The following is a 24,396-nucleotide window of genomic DNA, read 5'->3' as shown; positions in this document are numbered from 1 at the left end:
GGACCCTCACTGGTCTCATCCAGCAGGGCTCTTCTGAGGTTCTTCTCGGGGGAAAGCCTCGGCCTCTCTGCCCTGTTGTTGGCCCTCCAAAGGAACTGGCTGGTCACTGTGTGAGACAGGAGGCTGGACTAGATGGGCCCTCCCTGGTCTGATCCAGCAGAGCTCTTCTGATGTTCTTCTCAGGGGAAGGCCTTGGCCTCTGTGCCCTGTTGTTGGCCCTCCAGAGGAACTGGCTGGCCACTTTGTGAGACAGGAGGCTGGACTAGATGGACCCTCACTGGTCTGATCCAGCAGGGCTCGTAAGAACATCAGAGACACCAATGTTGGATCAGGCCAAAGGCCCATCCAGTCCAACACTCTGTCACACAGTGGCCAAAACTACCAGGTGCCATCAGGAGGTCCATCAGTGGGGTCAGGACATTAGAAGCCCTCCCACTGTTGACCCCCCAAGCACCAAGAAGACAGAGCATCACTTGTTCCAGAGTCCCTATCTATACCTTGTGGCTAATAGCCACTGATGGACCTCTGCTCCATATGCTTATCTAATTCCCTTTTGAAGCCGTCCATGCTTGTAGCTGCCACCACTTCCTGTGGCAGTGAATTCCAAGTGTTAATCACTCTTTGGGTGAAGAAGTACTTCCTTTTATCCGTTCTAACCCGACCGCTCAGCAATTTCATGGAGTGCCCACGGGTTCTTGTATTGTGAGAAAGGGAGAAAAGTACCTCTTTCTCTACCTGCTCTTTCCCATGCATAATCTTATAAACCTCGATCATGTCACCCCTCAGTCGTCTTTTCTCCAAGCTAAAGAGCCCTAAGCGCTTTAACCTTTCCTCATAGGGAAAGTGTTCCAACCCTTTTATCATTCGAGTTGCCCTTTTCTGCACTTTTTCCAAAGCTATAATATCCTTTTTAAGGTGTGGTGCCCAGAACTGCACACAGTATTCCAAATGAGGTCTCACCATTGATTTATATAGGGGCATTATGATATTGGCTGATCTGTTTTCAATACCCTTCCTAATAATCCCCAGCATAGCATTGGCCTTCTTTATTGCAGTCACACACTGTCTCGACATTTTCAGTGAGTTATCCACTACAACTCCAAGATCTCTCTCTTGCTCAGTCTCTGCCAGTTCAGACCCCATCAATGTGTATTTATATTTAGGATTTTTGGCTCCAATGTGCATCACCTTGCACTTGGCCACATTGAACCCCATTTGCCATGTTGACGCCCACTCGCCCATCCTTGACAGATCCCTTTGGAGTGCCTCACAATCCTCACTGGTTTTCACCACCCTGAACAACTTCGTATCATCCGCAAATTTAGCCACTTCACTGCTTACTCCCAACTCCAAATCATTAATGAACAAGTTAAAAAGCAGTGGACCAAGTACTGATCCCTGTGGTACCCCACTGCTTACACCCCTCCACTGGGAGAACTGCCCATTTATACTCACTCTCTGTTTTCTATTAATTAGCCAGTTTTTGATCCATAAAAGGACTTGTCCTTTTATCCCATGATTTTTGAGCTTACTTAGGAGCCTTTGATGAGGAACTTTATCAAAAGCTTTCTGGAAGTCAAGGTAAACAATATCTATTGGATCCCCCTTGTCCACATGTTTGTTCACCCCCTCAAAGAACACTAACAGGTTAGTGAGACAAGATCTTCCCTTACAGAACCCATGCTGAGTCTGCCTCAATAGGTTTTGTTCATCTATGTGCCTACTAATTCTTTCCTTAATAATGGTTTCCACCAATTTACCCGGTATCGACGTCAGACTGACTGGCCTGTTATTTCCCGGATCTCCTCTGGAACCCTTTTTAAAGATGGGAGTGACATTTGCTACCTTCCAGTCCTCAGGAATGGAGGCTGACTTTAAGGAAAGGTTACATATTTTTGTCAGGAGATCCACAAGTTCACATTTGAGTTCTTTCAGAACTCTTGGATGTATGCCATCTGGGCCTGGTGATTTATCAGTTTTTAAGTTGTCTATCAGTTTTAGGACCTCCTCTCTCGTCACCTCAATCTGACTCAGGTCTTTCAACACCCCTCCCGAACTCAGCGGCTCTGGAGTGGGCAAGCACCTCTCATCTTCCACAGTGAAGACGGAGGCAAAAAATGCATTTAGCTTCTCAGCCATTTCCCTGTCATCCTTCAGCACTCTTCTGACGTCCTTATCTGCTGCCACGTTGCATTCACCTTGGATCATGTGGTGGTACTGCTGCTGCTTTGCATGTCAATACTTTGGACTACGGTGACTGTTTCGTGAAGCCAGGGCTGGCATCCACATACCCTGAGGTGGGGCAGCTGTCAGGGCCCAGGGCATCTGGCGGTGCCGACTGACATTGTCCCTCCCCCCACCCCCACTCAGTTGCCAGCACCCCACCACTGTGCTCCCACATGCATGTGCAGCCCACGCCATTTTCACTGTACCATTTTATTTCTGTTAAAGGGTTTAGAATTTAGGGCCTAGGGAGCCAAAGGTACCGGTTGCAAGAGCCCCCCGACCCCTCAGTCCGTCTGGCCTGCAGCCGGAGAGAGAAGGAGGCCCAGAGCCTGACTGAGGGAAAGGGCTGGTGTCTTTGCAGGCCCCCAAGCTGGAGAAACGGAGTATCCAGAGCAGCAGCAGCTGGAGCAACAAGCACCACTGAAGGTACCTGAAGAAGTGTCTGTCTGTCTGTCTGTCTGTCTGTCTGTCATTTTGGATTCTCACAATACACTCCATTTTTCCTTCGAAGCTTCTAGCACTTTTGATGGTTTGCTTGCAAACATTAAATAAAGCACGGCTCGCATCTAGGGCATGCCTGTCGCTGTCCCACAAGTGGCGAAAGTGGCCGGCCGGCCGGCTTCAACCGAGAAGTGCTGCAGGTGGTTTTTGCGACGGCCGCTGTCTTCAGGCGAGGAGAGCCCACCAGCCTGTGCAGGACAAAACCGCAGGCTGCTCCTGCAGTCGAGCTCTCCTGGCTGAGCCGACCTTTTCTCATGCTCAGACCCCCCCCAAAGGCCACCCAGCTGAAGAACCGTGTGGTCACCCACACGGAGGCTTCCACAGCTGCCTGCAGCAGCCCCGCCTGCCGCTGGCTTGCTCCCCCACCCTCTGGGTCACAGGCCTGCAGGGGAGAGGATGTCGCCGACAAAGGGCAGAAAATACATTTTGGCCTCAGCGGGATGGAAACTGGAGGCCAGGCCAAGCGAGGCGGGGGTGGCCTCTTCACGGCTTGCCTCTCTGACCACTTTTGCTTCTTTGCTTTCAGATGTCAAGGTTCCAAAAGTGAACGGGGTGGGGAGCTGGACTGCTCCTGCATGCGCAGAGCTGAGCTGAGCTGCGTTTCCACAGCAGAAGACGTCACAGATGAGCCTGGGCTGACCAGGCCGCCTCCTTGTGTACAAGCTGAAGAAGAAGGCAGCTCTCGCGTTTCCCTTTGGCAGCCCCAAAGCTTCTCTGCTTGCAGTCTGACGGCTGGGCAGCTGGAACGCAAGGCAGGGCTTTGCGGTCATAAATGGTGGTTCGTTCCCCCTGTTGACTCTGGGGTAAGGATGGTGGCTACAGTGCTGTCAATATAAGCAGAGTTAATATGAGAACATAAGGGAAGCCATGTTGGATCAGGCACCAAGAAGGCAGAGCATCACTGCCCGAGACATAAGAACATAAGGGAAGCCATGTTGGATCAGGCCAATGGCCCATCCAGTCCAACACTCTGTGTCACACAGTGCCCAAAACCCAGGGGCCATCAGGAGGTCCCCCAGCAGGGCCAGAACTCCAGAAGCCCTCCCACTGTTGCCCCCCCCCCATGCACCAAGAAGGCAGAGCATCACTGCCTGAGACATAAGAATATAAGAGAAGCCATGTTGGATCAGGCCAATAGCCCATCCAGTCCAGCACTCTGTGTCACACAGTGGGCAAAACCCAGGTGCCATCAGGAGGTCCACCAGCAGGGCCAGAACTCCAGAAGCCCTCCCACTCTTGCCCCTCAAGCACCAAGAAGACAGAGCACCCCTGCCCCAGACATAATCATGTTCCCTCTATACCTCTGCTGCTCCATATGGTCCCATCCAAGTTCCAGCAGAAGGAGGGGAGGGGGAGATACAGACTGCACTGGGGCGTTTTATTTTCACTGAGGACTGGAAGGTGAAGCACCTCCTGGTTTGGGCCTGCCTGGGATCGAGGGTCAGCCAGTGTAGGGCTGCCAGGATGGCCCCCAGTGGGGGATGGGGGGGTAGGGTTGTCAGATGGAGGTTGGGGATGGAGCCTGGGGAGGATAGGGGACCTCAGTGGGGTGCAATGCCACAGAGAGTCCACCCTCCAAAGCATCCATTTTCTCCAGGGGAACTGATCTCTACAGTTCGGAGAGGAGCCGTAATTCCGGGGGATCCCCAGGTCCCACCTGGAGGGTGGCATCCCTACATGAGCCGGGGCTGCTTTTTGACCTCCAAGTCTGTGGGTTTCTTGCCGCCACAGGCTGGCCAGGAGAGGGGGGATCCTGTCCCTTTAACACTGTGCAGAAAAGGGAGTCTTGGCCGGTGCAGCTCCGGCCATCTGCAGGGAAAGGAAGTGTGGGGGCCCGCTGCCCTTCCTTCCACAGGAAGAAATCCTCAAGGCCAAGGAGGGGCACCCCAGGACAGCCCAGGGCGAGGGAAACAAAGGAGACGAACCTCATGGCCACAGCCTGCGGGACAGATGGAGAGATTTACGGAGGGGCTGGAGTTCCCCCCGGGATGACTGCTGGGTCAGCTAAGATTTCAGCCGGGATCTACAGCAACAAGACGGCAGCCCCTTTTAGGAGGGCCGGCTTAAACAGCACGGAGAGGGGTGAGCAGACTTCTGAGTTCCTCAAAACTTATTCAGTCTGCAGTGAAGCCAAAGAAAATGTTGTGTCCACTGACCACCACCGGAGGTCAGCGCACACGCCTGAGCTTCAGCCCGGGACAACAATGGGAACTAGGATCCTAGTCCCTCCACTGGGGGAACCAATGGGACCGTGGCGGGAGATTTAAACCCGCCAATAGGGCCCAGGGGTGGTCCCCTGGTCGTGTATATAGTTGGCCTGCCGGCTGTTGTGTTCCTGCCTTGTTGTGTACCGAATAAAGCGTGCTATGCACCATCACGTTGTCTGTCGTTCGTTCGGGCGGTTACCCACTACATAACACTGGCTTTCCAAAGGGGCTGCAAAACAGTTATTGTAGAGACCTTCAAGGCATCTGGAGCCTGGATTGGTCAGGAAAAAGACAGGCCTCCCCCTGGTAGGCAGGCCCCCCTCGCAGCCTGAGAGTTCATTAGGGAAGCTGATGAAGTGGATGCATTGCTCTGTCAATGCGAACAAGGGCCGGTTTGAGCCTGATCACTTTGCTTTGAGAATCTAATGAGAGTTATCAAGAATGTATCTTGGAATCATAGAATCATAGAATGTTCAGAGTTGGAACTGGGACCTTGCAGGTCATCTAGTCCAACCCCCTGCACTCTGCAGGAGCACAGCCGAAAGAGAGCCCTGCACCGTACCCGAAAGGTGGTCATCCAGCCTCCGCTTGAAAACGTCCAGCGAAGGAGCATCCACCACCTCCCAAGGCAGACTGTTCCACTGCTCAACCACTCTGACAGTTAGGAAGTCTCACTTGATATTTAGCCGGTGTAATTTCCACCCATTAGATCTAGTCTTGCAATCCAGAGCCAGAGAGAATAGATCCGCTCCATCTTCTACATGACAGCCCTTCAGATACTTGAAGACTGCAATCGTGTCCCCTCTAGCCCTTCTCTTTCCCAGGCTAAACAGACCCAACTCTTTCAGACTTTCCTCCTAAGTCTTGGATTCCAACCCTCTCACCATCCTGGTTTCCCTCTTCTGGAAACTCTCTCGCTTGTCAACACCCTGCCTCAAATGTGGTGCCCCAAACTGGACACAGGACTCCAGGTGACCTACCCGTTGCTTATCTTCATAACCCTTTAGGGACCAATTGCTTTATTTAGAGGACCATCATGTGTGGAGAGCTAGAAAGGTTTATTTCCATTCCTAATTGTCACCTTTTCTATAAAACGTGTTCCCCAGAGAGCACTGCGATCAGGGACCCAGAACTGATTGGCTCTCCCAAGTCTTAAGGAGGCCAGGTTGGTCACAACCAGGTCCAGGGCTTTCTCGGTGGCGGCTCCACTCTGGTGGAATGAGCTCCCAGAGGAGATCGGGGCCTTGTGGGACCTTTCGCAGCTACGCCGGGCCTGCAAAATTGAGCTCTTCCACCAGACTTTTGGAGCCGCCACCACCGTTAACCATCATCACCGTTACTTGTTGTCGTTGTTCAGTCGCACAGTCGAGTCCGACTCTTCGCGACCCCATGGAGCACATCACGCCAGGCCCTCCTGTCTTCCGTCGTGCTCTGACGTGTGCTTAACTTCATGTTCGTTGCATCGATGATCCTGTCTAACCATCTCATCCTTTGCCCTCCCCGTCTTCTTTGACCTTCGGTCTTTCCCAGGATCAGGGTCTTCTTCTCCAGTGAGGGCTCCCTTCTCATCGGGTGGCCAACGTCTTTGAGCTTCAGCTTTAGTGTCTGGCCTTAACAACTGATAGCTGAAGGTGAGAGAGCCCTTCGTTTCCCTGGAACTCCTAATAACAGCTCGAGTCAGTCACCGGAAGGACAATTAAAAGAAGATCGAGGAACCAACTATGAGAAGAGGGAACTGAGTAATAACCATCGGGAATTAATGCTACTAGTACTTTATAGAGTTGTACAGTTTAATGATTTTAGAGTTGTTTTAATCTAAATTGACCTATGTTTTATGGTAAATTATGTATTGATTTTATGTAAGCCACCCTGAACCGGCCTTGGCTGGGAGGGCGGGGGAAAAATCCAATCAATCAATCAATAATCAAGCTTTCTGCTACTCTTAAGGGAGATCTCTCTCTCTCTCTCTCTCTCTCTCTCTCTATAAGTAACAATTACTCCTATCAATACTTGTTTTAAGGTTATGAGAAGCTTTGTAACTGTTTCACATGATACTTTACCAATATGCAAGTGTGGGGAAAGCCCATTTATAACATGGATGTATGAACAGGGGTGTTGGTTGGAGGTTTTTTTGCATCTTTTACTATGTATTGGCTTCCACTCATTGTTTCCTAAAGTGTATACTTGAATGAATGTGGTACAGTGTTTATGTTGCAATGTAAAAAGCTGCTTCCTGCATTCAGAAGTGAAAAGCTTCAAGACATAGATGACTCTTCAGCAAGTCTGATAACAAGGCTTGAGAGCTTAATATAGAGGATCTCACATTAATTAACTGGTTTGAATCAATGTGGGTGTAACAGTTGCACAGAACAACCCATGAGCTATGCAAGGCAGCATGTCAAATTACAGTCATTTTGTGATACTAGCCTTGTACTCCTATTTATTTAAAACATCTATAAGCTTGCCTTTCTCCCAGATAACTGTTATTCCAGCTGATTTTGGTTGGTTTAGACTGGAGTAATCTGCATAGGTTTGCAGTGTAATCAGCATGTTGACTGGAGTTTGTTTCTAGTAGAAATATTTGAGAGTTGTAGTAATCAACTCTCCATCTGTTTGAAGTATTCTCCTCCTCCTCCTCCTCCTCCTCCTCCTCTCTCGCTCTCTCTCTCGCTCTCTCTCTGGGGGTGCAGACCTTCATAGCTTTACATAGCATTCTGTCAATAATCTAAAACCTGGTTTTCACTAAGTTTGAGAAATGTTTGGAGACCGGGTTTTTATTGCATGCATCCCCCCCCTCCCCCGGAGATAGAGCAAGATGGGCAGCCCTGTTCGTCTGGCTGTAGCAGTAGAAAAGACCAAAAGTCCAGGAGCACCTGAAAGATTAACACAATTTGTGGCAGGGAATGATTTGCGAAAGCTCGTACCCTGCCACAATTTTTTTTTTCCCTGCACAGGAAAATTAATTAGTACCTGTGTATCCTTATCAAGTTGTTGCTTAATAAAAGAGTTGTGCTTTATTTTAAAAAAACACACATCATTAACTCAAAATAGTTCTCTGCTTTTTTCCTGCTGGCAAATGTGCTATAAGAGATAAGTCTCTCTCAGGTTATTTATCACACACAAAGTTGCAGAAGTTGTCACTTCCTAGTCTGGGAGCAGAAGTTGTCGGGCTGTGTGCCAGAAATGTTGAAAGGAAGGGTGCAGGGAGGTGTGAAACGGGCACCACTTATTTGATTGGTGTTTCTAAGGAATTTAAATGCCCCCCCAACCCCGACTTAAAAATTCCAGGCTATGGGGCTGTCTCCAGGCAGTTGGCAACCCTACGACTCTACAGCAATAGTTTTTACTACCCTTTGGAACACACAAGCTTAGTCCCCCCCCCACACACACACACTTGCAAATGGAGCAGCTTATTGCCTGGCCTCAAATCCGGCTTTGCAGGGCAGCTGGAATCCAGCCAGACCGAAGCGGCCGCTGGCCCTGGGAGGGGGAAGAGCGAGAGAAGCGGCCTCCGAACTGGGCCCCCCGGGCCTCCTTGCTCTATTGCTTCAGACCAACATGGCGACCCCACCTAAATCTGTCTTGGGTCAGCCACACGCTCTCAGCCTAACCTACCTCACAGGGTTGTTGTTAGGATAAAATATAGGCGAGGAGAACAATGTTAAGTCACTTGACGGGGAGAAAGTGGAGTATAAACACAGTAAATCAATAGATCTCTTTGACAGGTTTAAATCTCCTCCCAGGGAGACAGAGGCCCAGTTCCTGAGAGCTGGAGCTTGCAGGCTACAAAAAGAAAACAATTCAAAAGCAAGTGAATCTGATTATGAGTCTTTGTTCTGCAGATCATCAGCCCTCATTTCCATATGCTGTAGAGGAGTGGAAAGTTTAGACCGAGAATCAAACACTCCTTCCACCACCAACTTAGGAAATAGGTTTCTGGCCTTTACCGTGGGAGGGAGGAAGACCAAAAAAATGTCATTAGGTTGTGTGCATGACCTTCAAGGCGGAAGGCACTCTTTCACCCCCCACCTACAACTCTGGGTCTGACTGTTGTCTACATAGAATCATAGAATGTTAGAGTTGGAAGGGACCTTGCGGGTCATCTAGTCCAACCCCCTGCACTCTGCACGAGCATAGCCGAAAGAAAGCCCTACAACATACCCGAGAGATGGTCGTCCAGCCTCCACTTGAAAACGTCCAGCAAAGGAGCCTCCACCACCTCCCGAGGCAGACACAAACTGGAGCTTCCTGGGATGACCGAAACCAGCTGGAAGGGTCACGGTAGGGTTGCCAACCTCCAGGTTGGTGTAGAAACAACAGAGAGAGCACGGGAAGGGTGCAGTCAGTAACAAAAACAACCGTGATGTTGTATTATGAAAATATATTTAGGCTTCAGTTCTGCAGTGAATATATTTCTTCATCACCTTATGAAAACAGACAGTAAGAATGTTATGTGTTAACTCATAGATTAGTATTGTTGACAGGTAAGTGTGCGCGCGTATGTTTTCCTAATGTGATGAAGAAATATATCCACTGCAGAACTGAAGCCTAAATATTTTTTCATAATACGGACTTCCGGTTTTGACAACTCGCAGGCGGGTGTGCTCCATCGCAGCTCTGATGTGAGCGCCCCACAAATGTGCCGATGGGGGGGGTCCGAGTTGATCTTGGGCCCTCAGACCCCCTGGAGGGGGGTCATAGCCTGGGGCGCGAGAGGTGCCTCTCCCAAGGCAGAAGCCAAAGGATTGAGGCACCTTTTTGCCCCGATAGGCCTCTGTGGCACGGAGCCAGTATGGCACAAAGAGGTGCACAATGGACAGAGCGCACAAGGATCCCAAGGAATGGTCTTCTCTACATGCACAACAAACGCAAGTACAAACCTGAGTGAAGCCATGACCCAGCAAACAACCGATAAAACGCTAGCAGTAAAGCCAAAGCCCCAAACAAGCGGAAGGGGGAGGGGAATGCCCAATCCCGAAAAGACTGAATTTAAAGCAGGAGGCTGAAAGGGTGGCTTGAAGGAAGCAGATTACGATGGAGTGTGTGGCGGACCAGCAAGAAAGCGATACATCACCAGACTTATGGAGAACTTTTAAACTTTCCTCTTGTGTAAACAATGATGCAGCGAGCAGAAAAAAATGGCGCCAAAAGCAAAACTTATAACAGGAACGGCCAGCACATCATCGCCAGCTACAAGACCAGAAGCGACCACAGACTTTCCCAAACTGATTGCTGCAGCTTTACGCCCTCTACTGGACCAGATGACCAACTTTGGCGACAGGCTGGATACGTTGCAAAAGGAACTCAAAATTTCAGCGAGAAAGAAATATAGCGGATGCTCCTGAAGCAACAACAGAAAGCGGAAGAGGGACCTGAGAAAGTGGAGGAAAACATAGACGCAGAAGAAGAAGCAGAGAAGGATGGGTAAGACTTTGATACCATCTTGATTAGTCTGACGGAACCCTTTGATCCTGAAGCAGAATTAGGGGTTGCTACCCCTAAAGATTTAAAAATTAATTTGGACTTTGACAGGAGGAGAGGAAAATGCAAAATAGTTTAATTTCGATAGCCTGATGTTTATTCTTAACGCATAACTTTAATCCAATGATATTTACAGTATAGCCAAAGAGATCGTCATTGTTTGCTTGATACTTTTATATTATTAACCCTCGTATTTTACTATTAAGATAATAGGGATCTATCACCGATCTTATATTTTTTATTATGGATCCTTGTTACTCTCTATTTTAGGTTTTTCCCTTCCCCTGACCCTGTAGGTTTGTTGCTTGGGGGGGGGGGGAATTTAAAAATACATACTTTGTCATAATACAACATCACGGTTGTTTTTGTTATCGACAGCCTCCATGTTGGGCCTGGTGTTCTGCTGGAAAATGGCTGCTTTTTGGGGGGGGCCTCTATGGCAACAGACCCTCATGAAGCACCCCAGATCTCCAGCAATTCCCCCTCTAAGAGTTGGAAACCCAACTGGGCCTCCTGGCCTTGAGAACCAGCCCAAATTTAGGAGGCCGTCCTGGTCAATCTGTATTACTCCCCCCCCCCAAAAAAAAACCCCATTGGGATATCTAGCAAAGGCCTTAAGGCTCCCAGAAAGGAATCTGTGGGAAGGCCACAGAACGTCATTGGATTCCGACCTTCCATCAGCTAGTAAGAGACATCATTTTCTAACTCGCTGGGTGACCATGGAAACCGGCTGGGTGACCTTGGGCCAGTCACGCTCTCTCAGCCTCACCTACCTCACAGAGGTGTTGTGAGGAGAAAACGGAGAAGAGAGAGAGGACGGAAGAGGGATTCCAACCCTTCTGAGCAACCCTGATGACAGCACACAGTCCACTCTCGCAAGCAAGAGACTTCCTGCTCCACCTGAGCCCTCCCCTTTCTTCCTGCCTCTCACAGCAGTTAGTCAGTTAGTTAAGCCTCTCTCCCTCTCCCCTGTTCTTTCAGAGTTCATCTCTTCTTTAATAAACCGAGTTGTTTTCTTTAAACAGTTGGTGCTCCATTCCTCCGCATGGTTAAACTCTGCCAACATAATCCCCCGTTAAAGCTGTCCCCCCCCCTTTCCTGGGGCTATCACTGCATCTTCTGGCAGTTAATTTCCCATTTTAATTATTCCCTGTGTAAAGAAGTATTTCCTTTTGTCCGTCCTGAAAACTGCTGCCCATCAGCTTCATTGGATGCCCTCGAGTTCTAGTATTTCGGGAGAGAGGGGGGGGATTTCTCTTTCTCCTCCCCCTGCATAAGTTTATAAACCTCTCTCATGTCTCCCCCCTTCGTCATCTTTCTTCTAAACTAAGAAGTCCCCAGCTCCTCGCCTTTCCTCCTAGGGAGGGGCTCCAGCCTAGAGATGTGAAGGGCCGGAAAAAAACCGGAAGAATTCGGGGGGGAGGACTGGTTTTTTTCCTGAAGCCTTTTTTGTTTTTTTTCCGAAAAATTGGAAAAATTGAAAAAAGAAGAGAAAAGACAACAAATATGATTATGGAAGGTTTTATTTTAACATGATCAATAAAATATTTTAAGACAAGGTGTTGAAATATTTTCCAAGTCATTTCTAAAAAATATGTATGGTATCAGATTGATCTAATTTCTGTGCATTGAGGACAAGAAAGTCCTAGGTTACCAACTGAACTCTCCAATGCAAGAACAAGATGCATTTCTTCCTTTAGGAGGTGCTATTGTCACAAGAAAAGAAAATGGTTTCAGTCTTGTTTTTGTATGTGGGTGGGTATTCTGTTTGTAATAACTGTTTGGATACACACTCTATTTTTAATATGCGAGTTGTGATAATTTCCTGCCAAGTTAAAATATCCATAGTCATATTTTATGTTCCTAAAGTAACAGAATGACTGTCAATCTGGAAAAGAAAAAAGAAGTGCTAATGTAGCATTTTTTTCAATTTTTATGAAAATTTCCGTTTTTTTCTATTTTTATTAAAATTTCCGTTTTTTTTGGGGGGGGGGGGGGGAAACCCGGGAAAAAACTGGGTTTTTTTCCGAGCTTCAAAATTTCTGGAAATTTTACATCTCTACTCCAGCCCCTCCATCAGAAGGCAGACACGACACTGAGGCAAGAGAGTCCGGTGCATATTCTTTTATTGACGTCATTGGTCAGGAAGGTATCAAGGAGAAAATCTGCACATTTCCACCGTCCGGCTGTTGATGCTTGTGTAAGGAGCCACCGTCCTGACTCATCGGTAGAACAGAAGCAAGGCAGATTCCAGTAACTGTTTGCTAACACTCCAGTCCTTGTGTGTGCCGTAGCCACTCCAGTCAAAGGCAGTGAAGTCGCCACACTGGCGAGCACTTTCTGGATAATACCCTCCTCCACCAACACAGAACTGGAGAAAGATAGAAATGGAGAGTCTTGATTGGAATCCAGGTGGTGGCGGGGGGGGGGGATTGCACACAGCTCCCAAGGTTACCCCGCCCTCTCAGGACCATCCGTGCCCCGACTACTCACCATATCGGTGTCGCAACCAGTGGCTTTAATGCCAGCACAGAGAGCCAACACTGCTTTCTCATTGTTAAACACCCGGAACTGAATGTAGCCAGCAACAAATTGACCTGGGGAAACAAGGTTTTTAAGGCCAGCAGAAAGTTTGTCTTGGGGGCCCAACACCACAGTGGTGAGGGTGGAAAGCACTGTCAAGTTACAGCCGACTTAGGAGAGCCAGTTTGGTGTTGTGGTGAAGTGCGCGGACTCTAATCTGGGAGAACCGGGTTTGATTCCCCACTCCTCCTCCACTTGCACCTGGCTGGATGACCTTGGGCAAGCCGTAGTTCTGATAAGAGCTGTCCTCGAAAAAGAGCAGTTTCTGTCAGAGCTCTCTCAGCCCCACCTATCTCACAGGGTGTCTGTTGTGGGGAGGGGGAGGGAAAGGAGTTTGTAAGCCACTCTGAGACACCTTTGGGTAGTGAAGGGCGGGTTATAAATCCAATCTCTTCTTCTTTTCAAGGCAAGAGACGTTCAGAGGTGGTCTGCCATTGCCTGCCTCTGCGTAGCAACCCTGGGCTTCCTTGGAGGTCCCCCATGCAAACACTAACCAGGGCCGACCCTGCTTAGCTTCTGAGCTCTGGTGAGACTGGGCTACACAGGTCAAGGCAAGAGATGAACGGAGGCGGTTTGCCACTGCCTGCCTCTGCGTAGCAACCCTGGACTTCCTTGGAGGTCTCCCATCCAAACACTAACCAGGGCCGACCCTGCTTAGCTTCTGAGATCTGATGAGACTGGGCTAGCCTTGGCCGTCCAGGAGAGGACAACACAGTAGTACTTGATAACAAACAACTGAATACGGTGCTCCATCATGTCCTGGTGGAAAGTGTTGTCAAGTCACAGTTGACTTATGGTGATCCTGTAGGTCAGGGGTCCCCAACTTTCGTGTGCCTGTGGCCACCTTTGGAATTCTGACAAAGGGTGGCGTGCACAATTGCAAAATGGCTGTCTGAGGAGGCGGGGTCAGTCACAAAATGGCTGCCGCAGGAGGTGGGGCCACTCACAAAATGGCTGCCGCAGGAGGCGAGGCCAACCACAAAATGTTAGGGGTTGAGGTTATATACAACTCTGACAGGAACTCTTCAACATTCCAGGCCGAAGCTCTGTTTGACAGGATGCCTTTTAATCTGCAGCGCCAATCAGAAGCCCTGCTGAGCACTTTCTAAAAGCACTTGGTGGGCACCGCAGTGCCTACAGACATCCCGCTGGTGACCCGTGTAGGGTGGCCAGCCTCCAGGTGGGGCCTGGAGATCTCCTGCTGACAGAGATCAGCTCCCCTGGAGAAAATGGCTGCTTGGAAGGGCGGACTCTCTGGCACTGTACCATGCTGAGGCCCCTCCCCGCCCCTCCCCAAACCCCTCCCTCTCCTGGACCCACCCCCAAAGTCTCCAGGTATTTTCCAGCCCAGACCTGGCAACCCTAGACCCGTGCCATAGGGTTTTCCAGGCAAGCGACACACAGAGGTGGGTTTGCCCTTGCCTGCCTCTGCGTAGCAACCCTGGACTTCCTTGGTGGTCTCCCGTCCAAATACTAGCAGCCAGAGTCAACCCTGCTTAGCCTCTGAAGTCTGACAAGATGGGGCTCACCCAGCCATCCGGGTCATGAGTATTCCATAAAGACACATCTGAGGAACCTTTAAAACGCAATCCCAGTGTGCACGCGGGCTTCCCAGACTCTGGAAAGAAAGGCTTACTTTGGGCATTTGGAGAGTGGTAGAAGGCCGTCTGCTCAGCATTGCCGAAATCATAGACCACGGGGACGATGGGGCCGTTGTTCTTTGGGCAGCTGCCGCTGCCGTAGGTGACTGGATATTGCTGGAAGGAAGTGCAAATGGTAAGGCCAACCAGCTGAGAGGTCCCAGTGCCGGGAGGCAAGCCACATCGGGGAAGGCCTCCAACTCTGCGCCTTGTTTGTTGGCCCTCCGGAATAACTGGCTCGGTCACCCTTTAGAAACAGATGCTGGCCCAGATGGACCACTGGCCTGATCCAGCAAGGCTCTTCTTAGCTTCCTGCACCAGTTTAGTTTAGGGTGAAAGTAGGTGTTAAAATAAGAACATAGGAGAGAAGCCAATGTTGGATCAGGCCAGTGGCCCATCCAGTCCAACACTCCGTGTCACACAGTGGCCAAAAATACCAGGGGCCATCAGGAGGTCTACCAATGGGGCCAGAGGCCCTCCCACTGTGGCCCCCACCAAGCACAAAGAAGTCAGAGCATCACTGCTGCAGACATGAGAATGTAAGAGAAGCCATGTTGGATGAGGCTAATGGCCCATCCAGTCCAACATTCTGTGACACACAGTGGCCAGGGCTATTTTTGGGTAGGAACGCACAGGAACGGAGTTCCGGCTGGCTCCCAAGTTGGCCACGCCCAGCAGGAACTCATTAGCATAATAGGCCACACCCAACAGCAGAAACTCATTAGGATTGGCTATGTTAGGGGTGTGTGGCCTAACATGCAAAGGAGTTCCTGCTACAAAAAAGGCCCTGGGTTTTGACAACAAACAAGGTAAACAGAATAAGAAGCAAAAGGTGGGTGGGGCTGGATGAGCACACTTCTGGTAACATGGGGGTGCGGCCTAATGTGCTAATGAGCTGTGCTGTCAGGGGTGTGGCCTGATATGCTAATGAGTTTCTGCTGTTGGGTGTGGCCTATTATGCTAATGAGTTCCTTCTGGGCTTTTTCTACAAAAAGAGCCCTGATTCAGTGGCCAAAACCCAGGGGCCACCAGGAGGTCCACCACAGGTCCAACTTGTGGATGCCAATGCCTTTTTAGAGCCGAACTCAGCTATTTTAAATTGCGTTGTAGCATGGCAGGACCAGGCGATCTTGCCCACCTTCTCCCTGAACCCACCACTCTACAGCATGGCAGTTTTAATCTGCCAAATTCAACACTAAAATCACAACACGCAAAGTCATGTCCAAATATCGAGTCTTCCAGAGAGCCGCCATTACCTGATAGAGCCTGAGGAGGTTCCCTCCTTCAACAGAGAAGAAGCCCGTCTCGGTGTGGTACCTCAAGATGGCCGCGTTTCGCCATTCCCTCATGGGCGTGAGGTTGGGGACGTGCCAGATGGCCAAGTCCTGCGCTTGGATGTCATGGTAGCCAGGGTTCTGGAAAGCAAAGAAGTCTGAGGAGAAAACACATCCCAAAGTGAGGCAGCGTCAAACTCATCCCTAAGTGGCTTCGAGGATAATGAAGGAATCTCCTCACTGATGTGTTCCACCAACCTGACGATAACTGGTGCTCTGTCGGTGAGTGTGTGAAGGAAGAGCCCCGTTTTTTACCTCCTTCCTGGGTCAGCCTGCCCACAGGATCAGAGCCTCACCTTGTAGTCGTCGCTCGTCGAGCCCACGGCTGTGCCAAAGGTCGTGTTCTTTGACCAGTGGCCCTCCCCGTTGGGGTAGTTGCTGCTGGGCGTCTGCTCACTAGACCAACGGTCTCCCTGGGTGCACTTCCCGTAGATGTTGTTCTCGTGGATGCTGGCCACCAGAGTCCACCCGCCTCCCTTGGTGGTCATGTCACAGAACGTCTGGTAGATATCGCCGTCTTCTGTGCCCAGGAAATACAACCCATCTGCAGAAAACCCAGAGCACCTGTGTCAAAATCTTCACTCAGTTTCTAGCACTAATTGTGACCAGGGGTCATTTTGTAGAAAAAGAGGTGCAGGAGCTCATTAGCATAACTCATCAGCATAACCTATTTGCATATGCCACACCCCCTGACGTCACCGGACGTGTGTCAGAAGGTGACACCCACCGCTCAGGCTCCACTGGACTGTTTTGGATTGCTAGCTATTGGGGGGTGGGGGGAGGAATGTGCAGATCTGTCCTTGCAGAGGAGGGAGAGCTTGTACCTGAATAAAACTTGGGTCTTAAAGGTGCCACTGGACTGTTTTGGGCCGGGGGGGGGCCTCTGCAATTTACCTGGCTGCTTCCGGCTCTGACTGAGGGCTGCTGGGAGCAGGGGGCGGGGCTTGTTGCATGTGCCTGCCCCCTGGGCTCTTTACTGCCGGAGCTCCACTCCTGTGCGTCCCTGCAGGAAATGACCCCTGATTGTGACCACCATTTGCAACAGGTGTGTTCTCGGGTTTTGGCTGGCCAAAGCTGGTGGTTGCCTGGACACGGGAGAAGGGACAGAGTCTTGCCTCTGGTGCCAAACTGAGATACAGAGCCCCTCCAAAATGCAGTCTAGGGACAGGAGGAATGGTTCATCCCCCTCCTCAGCACCAAGTTCAGGAAACAAACTGAAGATTGTTATGCTGCACTTCTGAGGTTCAAGAACATCAAAAGAGTTAAGCCAGACCAAAGCTAAGCTCCACCTAGGCCACAGTCCTACTACCTCGGAAAAAGGAGGGTTCATTGAGCCATCATGGCTCACAGACATTGATTGACCTCTCCTCACCCAGGAATTTACCCAAATCCCCTATTCAAGCCATCTGAGCTAGTTGGCCTTCATTACGTCCTGTGTCAGTGAGTCCCACAAGTTCATCATTCACTGCGTGAAGAAATCTGCCTTGGTTTTCACCATCCTGAATCATTTGGAGTCGTCTGCCACCACACTGGCCACTCCCAGTTCCAGATTTCCTGTTCTCTTCTGTCGGTTTGGGCTGCAGAGAAAAGGAGGCGATCTCTCCAGTTCTCCACAACCTAAGCTTCCATTTTGGGGTGGAGGATCACTTTTCCCCATCCCAAGCTGTCTGGCCAGCAACAGGGCATACAGGCCGAAGCCTTCATCTAGTCCAGCATCCTGTCTCACACAGTGGCCAACATTACCCAACATATATTAGCAGCCGACGGGGTAGACGGAGCCACACTGGAAGCAGGGCCTCTCCCCTTTCCTTGAGTTCCCTGTGTGTCCCCCACACACACACACACACATCCGAAAAACCACAATCTCCTGTGCCCGTTTCGGGTCCCCCCACCTCCAGCGCCTTCCAGGGCTGTCTTGATTTCCTTGCAGCTTCGAGGCAGGGTCCGGAGCAGGTTCGGAGGCAGGCCTTGCTGGTTCTGGAGGCAGGTGGCGTCTTCCCACTTGACCATCAGCCTGAGGACGTCCCGTTTCAAGGAGGTGACGCAGCCGTCACTGTCTGCCCGGGAGGGACCAGGTAGGGAAAAGAGAGGCCGGCGTGCAAAGAGGAGAAGAAGAAGACGGTCAAAGATTGGCAGCCCTCTCACCATCTCAGTTGAAAGGAGGAAGGGGTTGCTGCACTTTAAGTAGCCAGTTGCCCCTAAAGGGCCCACACTCACCACACAGCAGGCCTTGGGGGAACACAGTCACAGCCAGCAGGAGGGGGGCCCAGAGCGGTTTCATGGTCCTGAATGGGAGGGACAGGAAATGGTTTACGTGCAAAGGGGCCCGATCCTTGTCATAACCCTCCCCCAGACGCTCCAGTAGAGAAGCAGGCCTCTGCTAAGCCAATGGGACGACTTTGAGAGCGAGTTTGGTGTCGTGGTTAAGTGGGCAGACTCTAATCTGGGAGAACCGGGTTTGATTCCCCAGTCTTCCTCCACTTGCACCTGCTGGATGACCTTGGGCAAGCCATAGTTCTGTCAGAGCCGTTCTTGGAAAAGAGCAGTTTCTGTCAAGAGCTCTCTCAGCCCCACCTGCCTCACAGGGTGTCTGTTGTGGGGAGGGGAAGGGAGAGGAGTTTGTAAGCCCAGCTGAGACTCCCTTGGGTAGTGAAGGGCCATGGGGTATAAATTCAATCTCCTCCTCCTCTTCTTCGCAGACCCCGTGGGACAGCTGCTGGGAATTAAATTGGCAGGCTTTGGATTTTGGAGGGACCTCAGCAGGGGAGGATTTGGAATTTTAAACAGCAGGATTTGGGGTTTTGAAGCTAATTGGTTTACTGTGGCAAAGGTTAGATCATTAGCAAACTCGGGGGGGGGGGCACACACAAAACAGAGACCCCAGCCTTTAAATCTGAGTTTTGCATTGTGGAGAATTTACCAAGACGTGTCTAGAGTTCTTTAGTTATACCGAGCTGGCAGAAAGGAAAGTGTGAGAAATGTGTTGTAATATACAGTGTATTAGGAGTGCAGTTCCTTGGTAGACCAGAGGGAGGCAATAGAATACTCACACTCAGGGTGGCCAGCTTTGGGTGGGGAGGCACCTGGAGATTTTGGGGCAAAGACAGAAGAGATTGGATTTATACCCCGCCCTTCAGTCGGAGTGTCAGAGCGATTTACAAACTCCTTTCCACACAACAGACACCCTGTGAGGTAGCTGGGGCTGAGAGAGCTCTGACAGAAACGGCTGTTTTTCAAGGACAGCTCTGAGAGAACTATGGCTTGCCCAAGGTCACCCAGCAGGTGCAAGTGGAGGAGTGGAGGATCAAACCCGGTTCTCCCAGATTAGAGTCCGCACACTTAACCACGACACCAAACTGAGAGAGCTCTTTCGAGGACTGCCCTTGAGAGAACAACTCTGAGAGAACTATGGCTTGCCCAAGGTCATCCAGCAGGTGCAAGTGGAGGAGTGGGGAATCAAACCCAGTTCTCCCAGATTAGAGTCCACACACTTAACCACCACACCAAACTGGCTCTTTATCTAGCCCTTCCTCAACCGAAGCCCTTCCTCCCGGGTTAGGAAATCCCTGCAGGTTTTGTGGGTGGGGCCTGGGGAGGGCGGGGCCTGGGGAAGGTACCTCAGCAGGGAATGATGCCACAGAGTCCACCCTCCACCCCCTCTCCCCCGCGGGGGGGGGGGGGACGGGGGACGACTGATCTGGGTCATCTGGAGAGCAGTGGTAATCCCAGGAGATCTCCAAGCCCCACCTGGCCGTCCATTCTCTGCAAGGTTATGTTCAAAATGGCGGAATAAAGAAGTCGTTCTGCAACTTGGGCCTGGTGGTGCAAACCAGTGGAGGGTTGCCAAGTTCCAGGTAGTGCCTGGAGACCTCCCGGAATGACCACTCATCTCTAAAGAACAGAGATCCGTCCCCCTGGAGAAAAGGGCTGCTTTGGCAGGCAAACTCTATGGTCCCTCCCATCCCCAAACCCCGCCCTCCACAGGCTCCACCCACAAAACCTGCAAGTGTTTTCTAACCCAGAGTGAGGGACTGGGTATGTACAATGGGGTCAGAAGTAGAGCTGAAGTGGAAAATGTATTGAACAGAACGGCATTCAGCACCAGCTAAGTACCCCCTATGAGCTGGCCCCACTGCTGGACCTCCTGATGGCCCCTGGTATTTTTTGGCCACTGCGTGACACAGAGCATTGGACGGGAGGGGCCACTGGCCTGATCCAACACTGGCTTCTCTTCTATTCTTATGTTAAGAGCAGAGGTCCATCAGTGGCTATTAGCCACAAGGTATACATAGGAACTCTCGGTCTGGGGCAAGGGATGCTCTGTCTTCTTGGTGCTTGCGGTGGGGCCACAGTGGGAGGGCTTCTAATGTCCTGGCCCCACTGCTGGACCTCCTGAGGGCCCCTGGTATTTCTGGCCACTGTGTGACACAGAGTGTTGGACTGGATGGGCCACTGGCCTGATCCAACATTAGCTTCTCTGTTATGTTCTTATGGGGCAAGGGATGCTCTGTCTTCTTGGTGCTTGGGGGGGGGCAACAGTGGGAGGGCTCCTAGTGTCCTGGCCCCACTGCTGGACCTCCTGATGGCCCCTGGTATTTGTGGCCACTGTGTGACACAGAGTGTTGGACTGGAGGGGCCACTGGCCTGATCCAACATTAGCTTCTCTTGTGTTCTTATAGATGGAACTCTCGGTCTGGGGCAAGGGATGCTCTGTCTTCTTGGTGCTTGGGGGGGGGGTGTCAACAGTGGGAGGGACTTCTAGTGTCCTGGCCCCAGTGCTGGACCTCCTGAGGGCCCCTGGTATTTCTGTAAGACGGAGCTCTTCCGCCAGGCGTTCGATTAGGGTGCCGCCTTAACACCATGGCCCTGCCCCAGAACATCAACATCACCACCAACTGGACGACGAACAGCCTGCCAAGCTCCTGCCAGGCTGTTAGTCGTCCAGTCCTTGCTGGGCCAGGCCGGGTGTGTCATAAAAGGTAATGCCAGGTAGCGGAGATATAAACTTTATAAAGGACACAAACACAAAGGGGTCCCCCCCCCCTTAAAATAAAAGCATGCTTAAAACATGAGCACTCTTGCAATATTTTGCTTATTTAACAGTGACTGATTTCGCACTAGAGTTGCCGAAGCCGCAGGGCTGATTTTGACCCGCGGCTTCGCCCGATTTCCCCCGCAGTTTGTGATCCTGTTTTTTGAGGATCAACGAAACTGTGGAGGAAATTGGGCGAAGCCACAGGTCAAAATCAGCCCCGCAGCTTCGGCTGTGAAATTGACTAATAGAACCGGGGCAAATGGCGGCGCAACAGCGAGGCAACTCTAGTGCGAAATCAGTCAGTGTCTGATAACTGACACCTCTTGCTCTGAACTATCGCATCAAAATGTCTGTGCTGTTGCCATCTTGGGTATGCTGTTCAGGTGTGTATCTGTAAGCTGGAAACCTACGACGATGCAGCAGCAGCAGCAATGGAAGAAGAAGCAGAAGGCAGGTAGTTCCACTGCGGGCCTGATAGAAGCCCTCCGGGGGCCTGATCCGGCCCCTGGGCTGCATGTTTGACACCCCTGCCCTAGAGACTTCAACCAGAACTTCCTACAGTAGAGGACATAACACACAAGCTCTCGAGAGAGAAGTATTTCAGTCTATTGGATGCACAAACTGGATACTGGCAACTGAAGCTAGATGAGGAAAGCAGTGAACTGACTACTTTCAGCTTTCCAGTTGGACGCTGGCGCTTCACCAAAATACCTTTTGGAATTTCTTCTGGTCAGGAAATGTTAAAAACAAAACATGAAGTAGTGGAAGGACTGAAAGGTATTGAAGTAATTAGCGATGGCAGAATACCCGTACCTGGTTCCACCAGAGAAGAATATGAGGATAACCTAAAAGCATTACTGAAAAGATGCAGGGAGAAAAAAATCTCAAAGTAAACCCAAGCAAGAGGCAGGCCTATTTTGGTCACACATGAACTGCAGGTGGCATAAAACCGGAGACGATTGCTGCAAGAGGGGTCCTGGACTCTCCAAAGTCCAGATCAGAACTGGAAACTATCATGGGAATGATCCAGGTGGGGGGCCGTGTTGGTCTGAAGCAGCAGAACGAAGTTTGAGTCCAGTCGGGCACCTTGAAGACCCACAAAGTTTTATTCTGGGCGTAACCTTATACCTAGAAAAAAACTTCGTTGGTCTTAAAGGAGCCACTGGATTCAAACTTTGTTATAATGTTTGGTATGGTGGTTAAGTGCGCGGACTCTAATCTGGGGAGAACCGGGTTTGATTCCCCACTCCTCCACTTGCACCTGCTGGATGACCTTGGGCAAGCTGTAGTTCTGACAAGAGCTGTCCTTGAAAAAGAGCAGTTTCTGTCAGAGCTCTCTCAGCCCCACCCACCTCACAGGGTGTCTGTTGTGGGGAGGGGGAGGGGAAGGAGTTTGTAAGCCGCTCTGAGACTCCTTTGGGTAGTGAAGGGCCATGGGGTATAAATCCAATCTCTTCTTTTTCTTCTTCTTATGGGCACACCCCCCCATTGGTGTAACTGAATGGGGAAAATGTCAGTTGGGAAAATGGTGTAAGTTTGGGAACATGGTGTGGGGAAAGGCTGGGTTTGGTTCCCCACTTCTCCACTCACAGCTGCTGGATGACCTCGGGCAAGCCGCAGTTCTGACAAGAGCTGTTCTTGAAAAAGAGCAGTTTCTGTCAGAGCTCTCTGAGCCCCACCTACCTCACAGGGTGTCTGTTATGGGGAGGGGAAGGGAAAGGAGTTTGTAAGCTGCCCTGAGACTCTGAGTTAAGGGCAGGGTATAAATCCAACCTCCTCCTCTTCTTCTTCACCAGTTTTGCTCCAGGATGCAGGTCCAATATTTGATGACACTCCTATCATGAATTCTTGAAGAAGGCGAAGGCACGGATAAAGTTGGCCTTTGCAAAGCAAACGATGGGTGCTGACCTTACTTATCTCTCGGGGTACGGTGTGTGTCCTGGTTTGTCACAGAAACACAGCGCTGGAAGGTACCGCAAGGGTCATCTAGTCCAACCCCCAGCACAATGCGGGGAATTCACAGCTACCCCCCCTCCTCCCCCAGGGATCCCTGCTCTGTGCTCCTCCATCACATTGGAGGAGGAGGAGGAGGAGGAGATTGGATGTATACCCTGCCTTTCACTTGGAGTCTCAGAGGGGCTTACAGACTCCTTTCCCTTCCCCTCCCCACAACAGACACCCTGTCTGGTCGGCGGGGCTGAGAGAGCTCTGACAGAAACTGCTCTTTCAAGAACAGCTCTGAGAGAACTACGGCTTGCCCAAGGTCATCCAGCCAGGTGCAAGTGGAGGAGTGGGGAATCAAACCTGGTTCTCCCAGATTAGAGTCCGCGCAGTTAGCCAGTATACCAAAAATTGAGACCGTGGGGACATTGGGGAGCCCTGAGTGGGGGGTGGGCACCCATTTCGGGAGCCCTGGAATTAACGTGCTCCTCTGCTACTGACCTCATCTTATAGCTCCTAGCCAGGAGAAACAAACCCCCCCCCCCACTCACCTGGTCAGCAGCTCTGCTTCCTCGGCTGCAACTTTCGCCAAGGGATATCTGGTCTTTTTGAGTTTCGTGTGGTTGTTTTTCCCATCGACAGCCAGGTGGACCTTGAAGCACCAGCGGGCAAATCGAAACTCCCAGTTGGCCGAGGGACTGTTGACACACAGCGGCTTGGGGGCCAGAGGGCAATGGGCAGACGGTGGCCGAGTGACTCATCCACTCCCTGTGCCAGAAGGCTATTCCTCCTCCACGAGGCGTGGTCTTCCCCCACACCCCTTGCCACAGAGAGCGGCCGGTTCTGGGGGTGGCGGGAGTCTCTGCTTACTTGATAGCAGTAAGTGGGTGTTGTAGGGGGTGCTTCACTGCATGGAGACTGGCCGGACAGTACAGATTGTTGTTGTGTCACGTGGTCGTGTGCAGGGTTCCCTCGAAGCTGAGCTACTGTGACCTAGCTCTAGTGGGACCAGTTCTTTAGCCTCCGACTCACACATTTTTGTCTTCGCTCAGGAAGGATGGCTCCAGGGCAAACTAATTTACGCAGCAGCCAAATCGCTGGCTAACAACAGAAGAGGAAGAAGAAGAGGAGGAGGAGGAGATTGGATTTATATCCCACTCTTCACTACCCAAGGGACTCTCAGAGTGGCTCCAGAACAAACTAATTTAGGCAGCAGCCAAATCGCTGGCTAACAACAGAAGAGGAAGAAGAAGAGGAGGAGGAGGAGATTGGATTTATATCCCACTCTTCACTACCCAAGGGACTCTCAGAGTGGCTCCAGAACAAACTAATTTAGGCAGCAGCCAAATCGCTGGCTAACAACAGAAGAGGAAGAAGAAGAGGAGGAGGAGGAGGAGGAGGAGGAGGAGATTGGATTTATATCCCACTCTTCACTACCCAAGGGACTT

At 50.9% G+C, this 24,396-nt stretch overlaps 1 protein-coding gene across 1 annotated transcript; it reads right to left on the bottom strand.

The window, feature by feature from the left end:
• Positions 1-12,530: 12,530 nt before the first annotated feature.
• On the bottom strand, positions 12,531-23,660 carry LOC107113215 (intelectin-1-like). Its single transcript, XM_015414512.1, has 8 exons — positions 23,500-23,660; positions 18,190-18,257; positions 17,865-18,029; positions 16,269-16,516; positions 15,895-16,053; positions 14,635-14,755; positions 12,909-13,012; positions 12,531-12,786 (listed from the first exon to the last, which is right to left on the bottom strand). Exons 2-8 carry the CDS (start codon positions 18,251-18,253, stop codon positions 12,637-12,639), a joined length of 1,011 nt encoding a protein of 336 aa, XP_015269998.1. The 5' UTR covers positions 18,254-18,257; positions 23,500-23,660; the 3' UTR covers positions 12,531-12,636.
• Between the last annotated feature and the right edge of the window lie 736 nt (positions 23,661-24,396).

The sequence above is a fragment of the Gekko japonicus genome, unplaced genomic scaffold, assembly GCF_001447785.1.
Source record: "Gekko japonicus isolate JY-2015 unplaced genomic scaffold, Gekko_japonicus_V1.1 scaffold1553, whole genome shotgun sequence".
Lineage (NCBI taxonomy): Eukaryota > Metazoa > Chordata > Lepidosauria > Squamata > Gekkonidae > Gekko > Gekko japonicus.
Note: the sequence above shows the minus strand (reverse complement) of the source record. Positions and strands in the feature narration are given on the sequence as shown.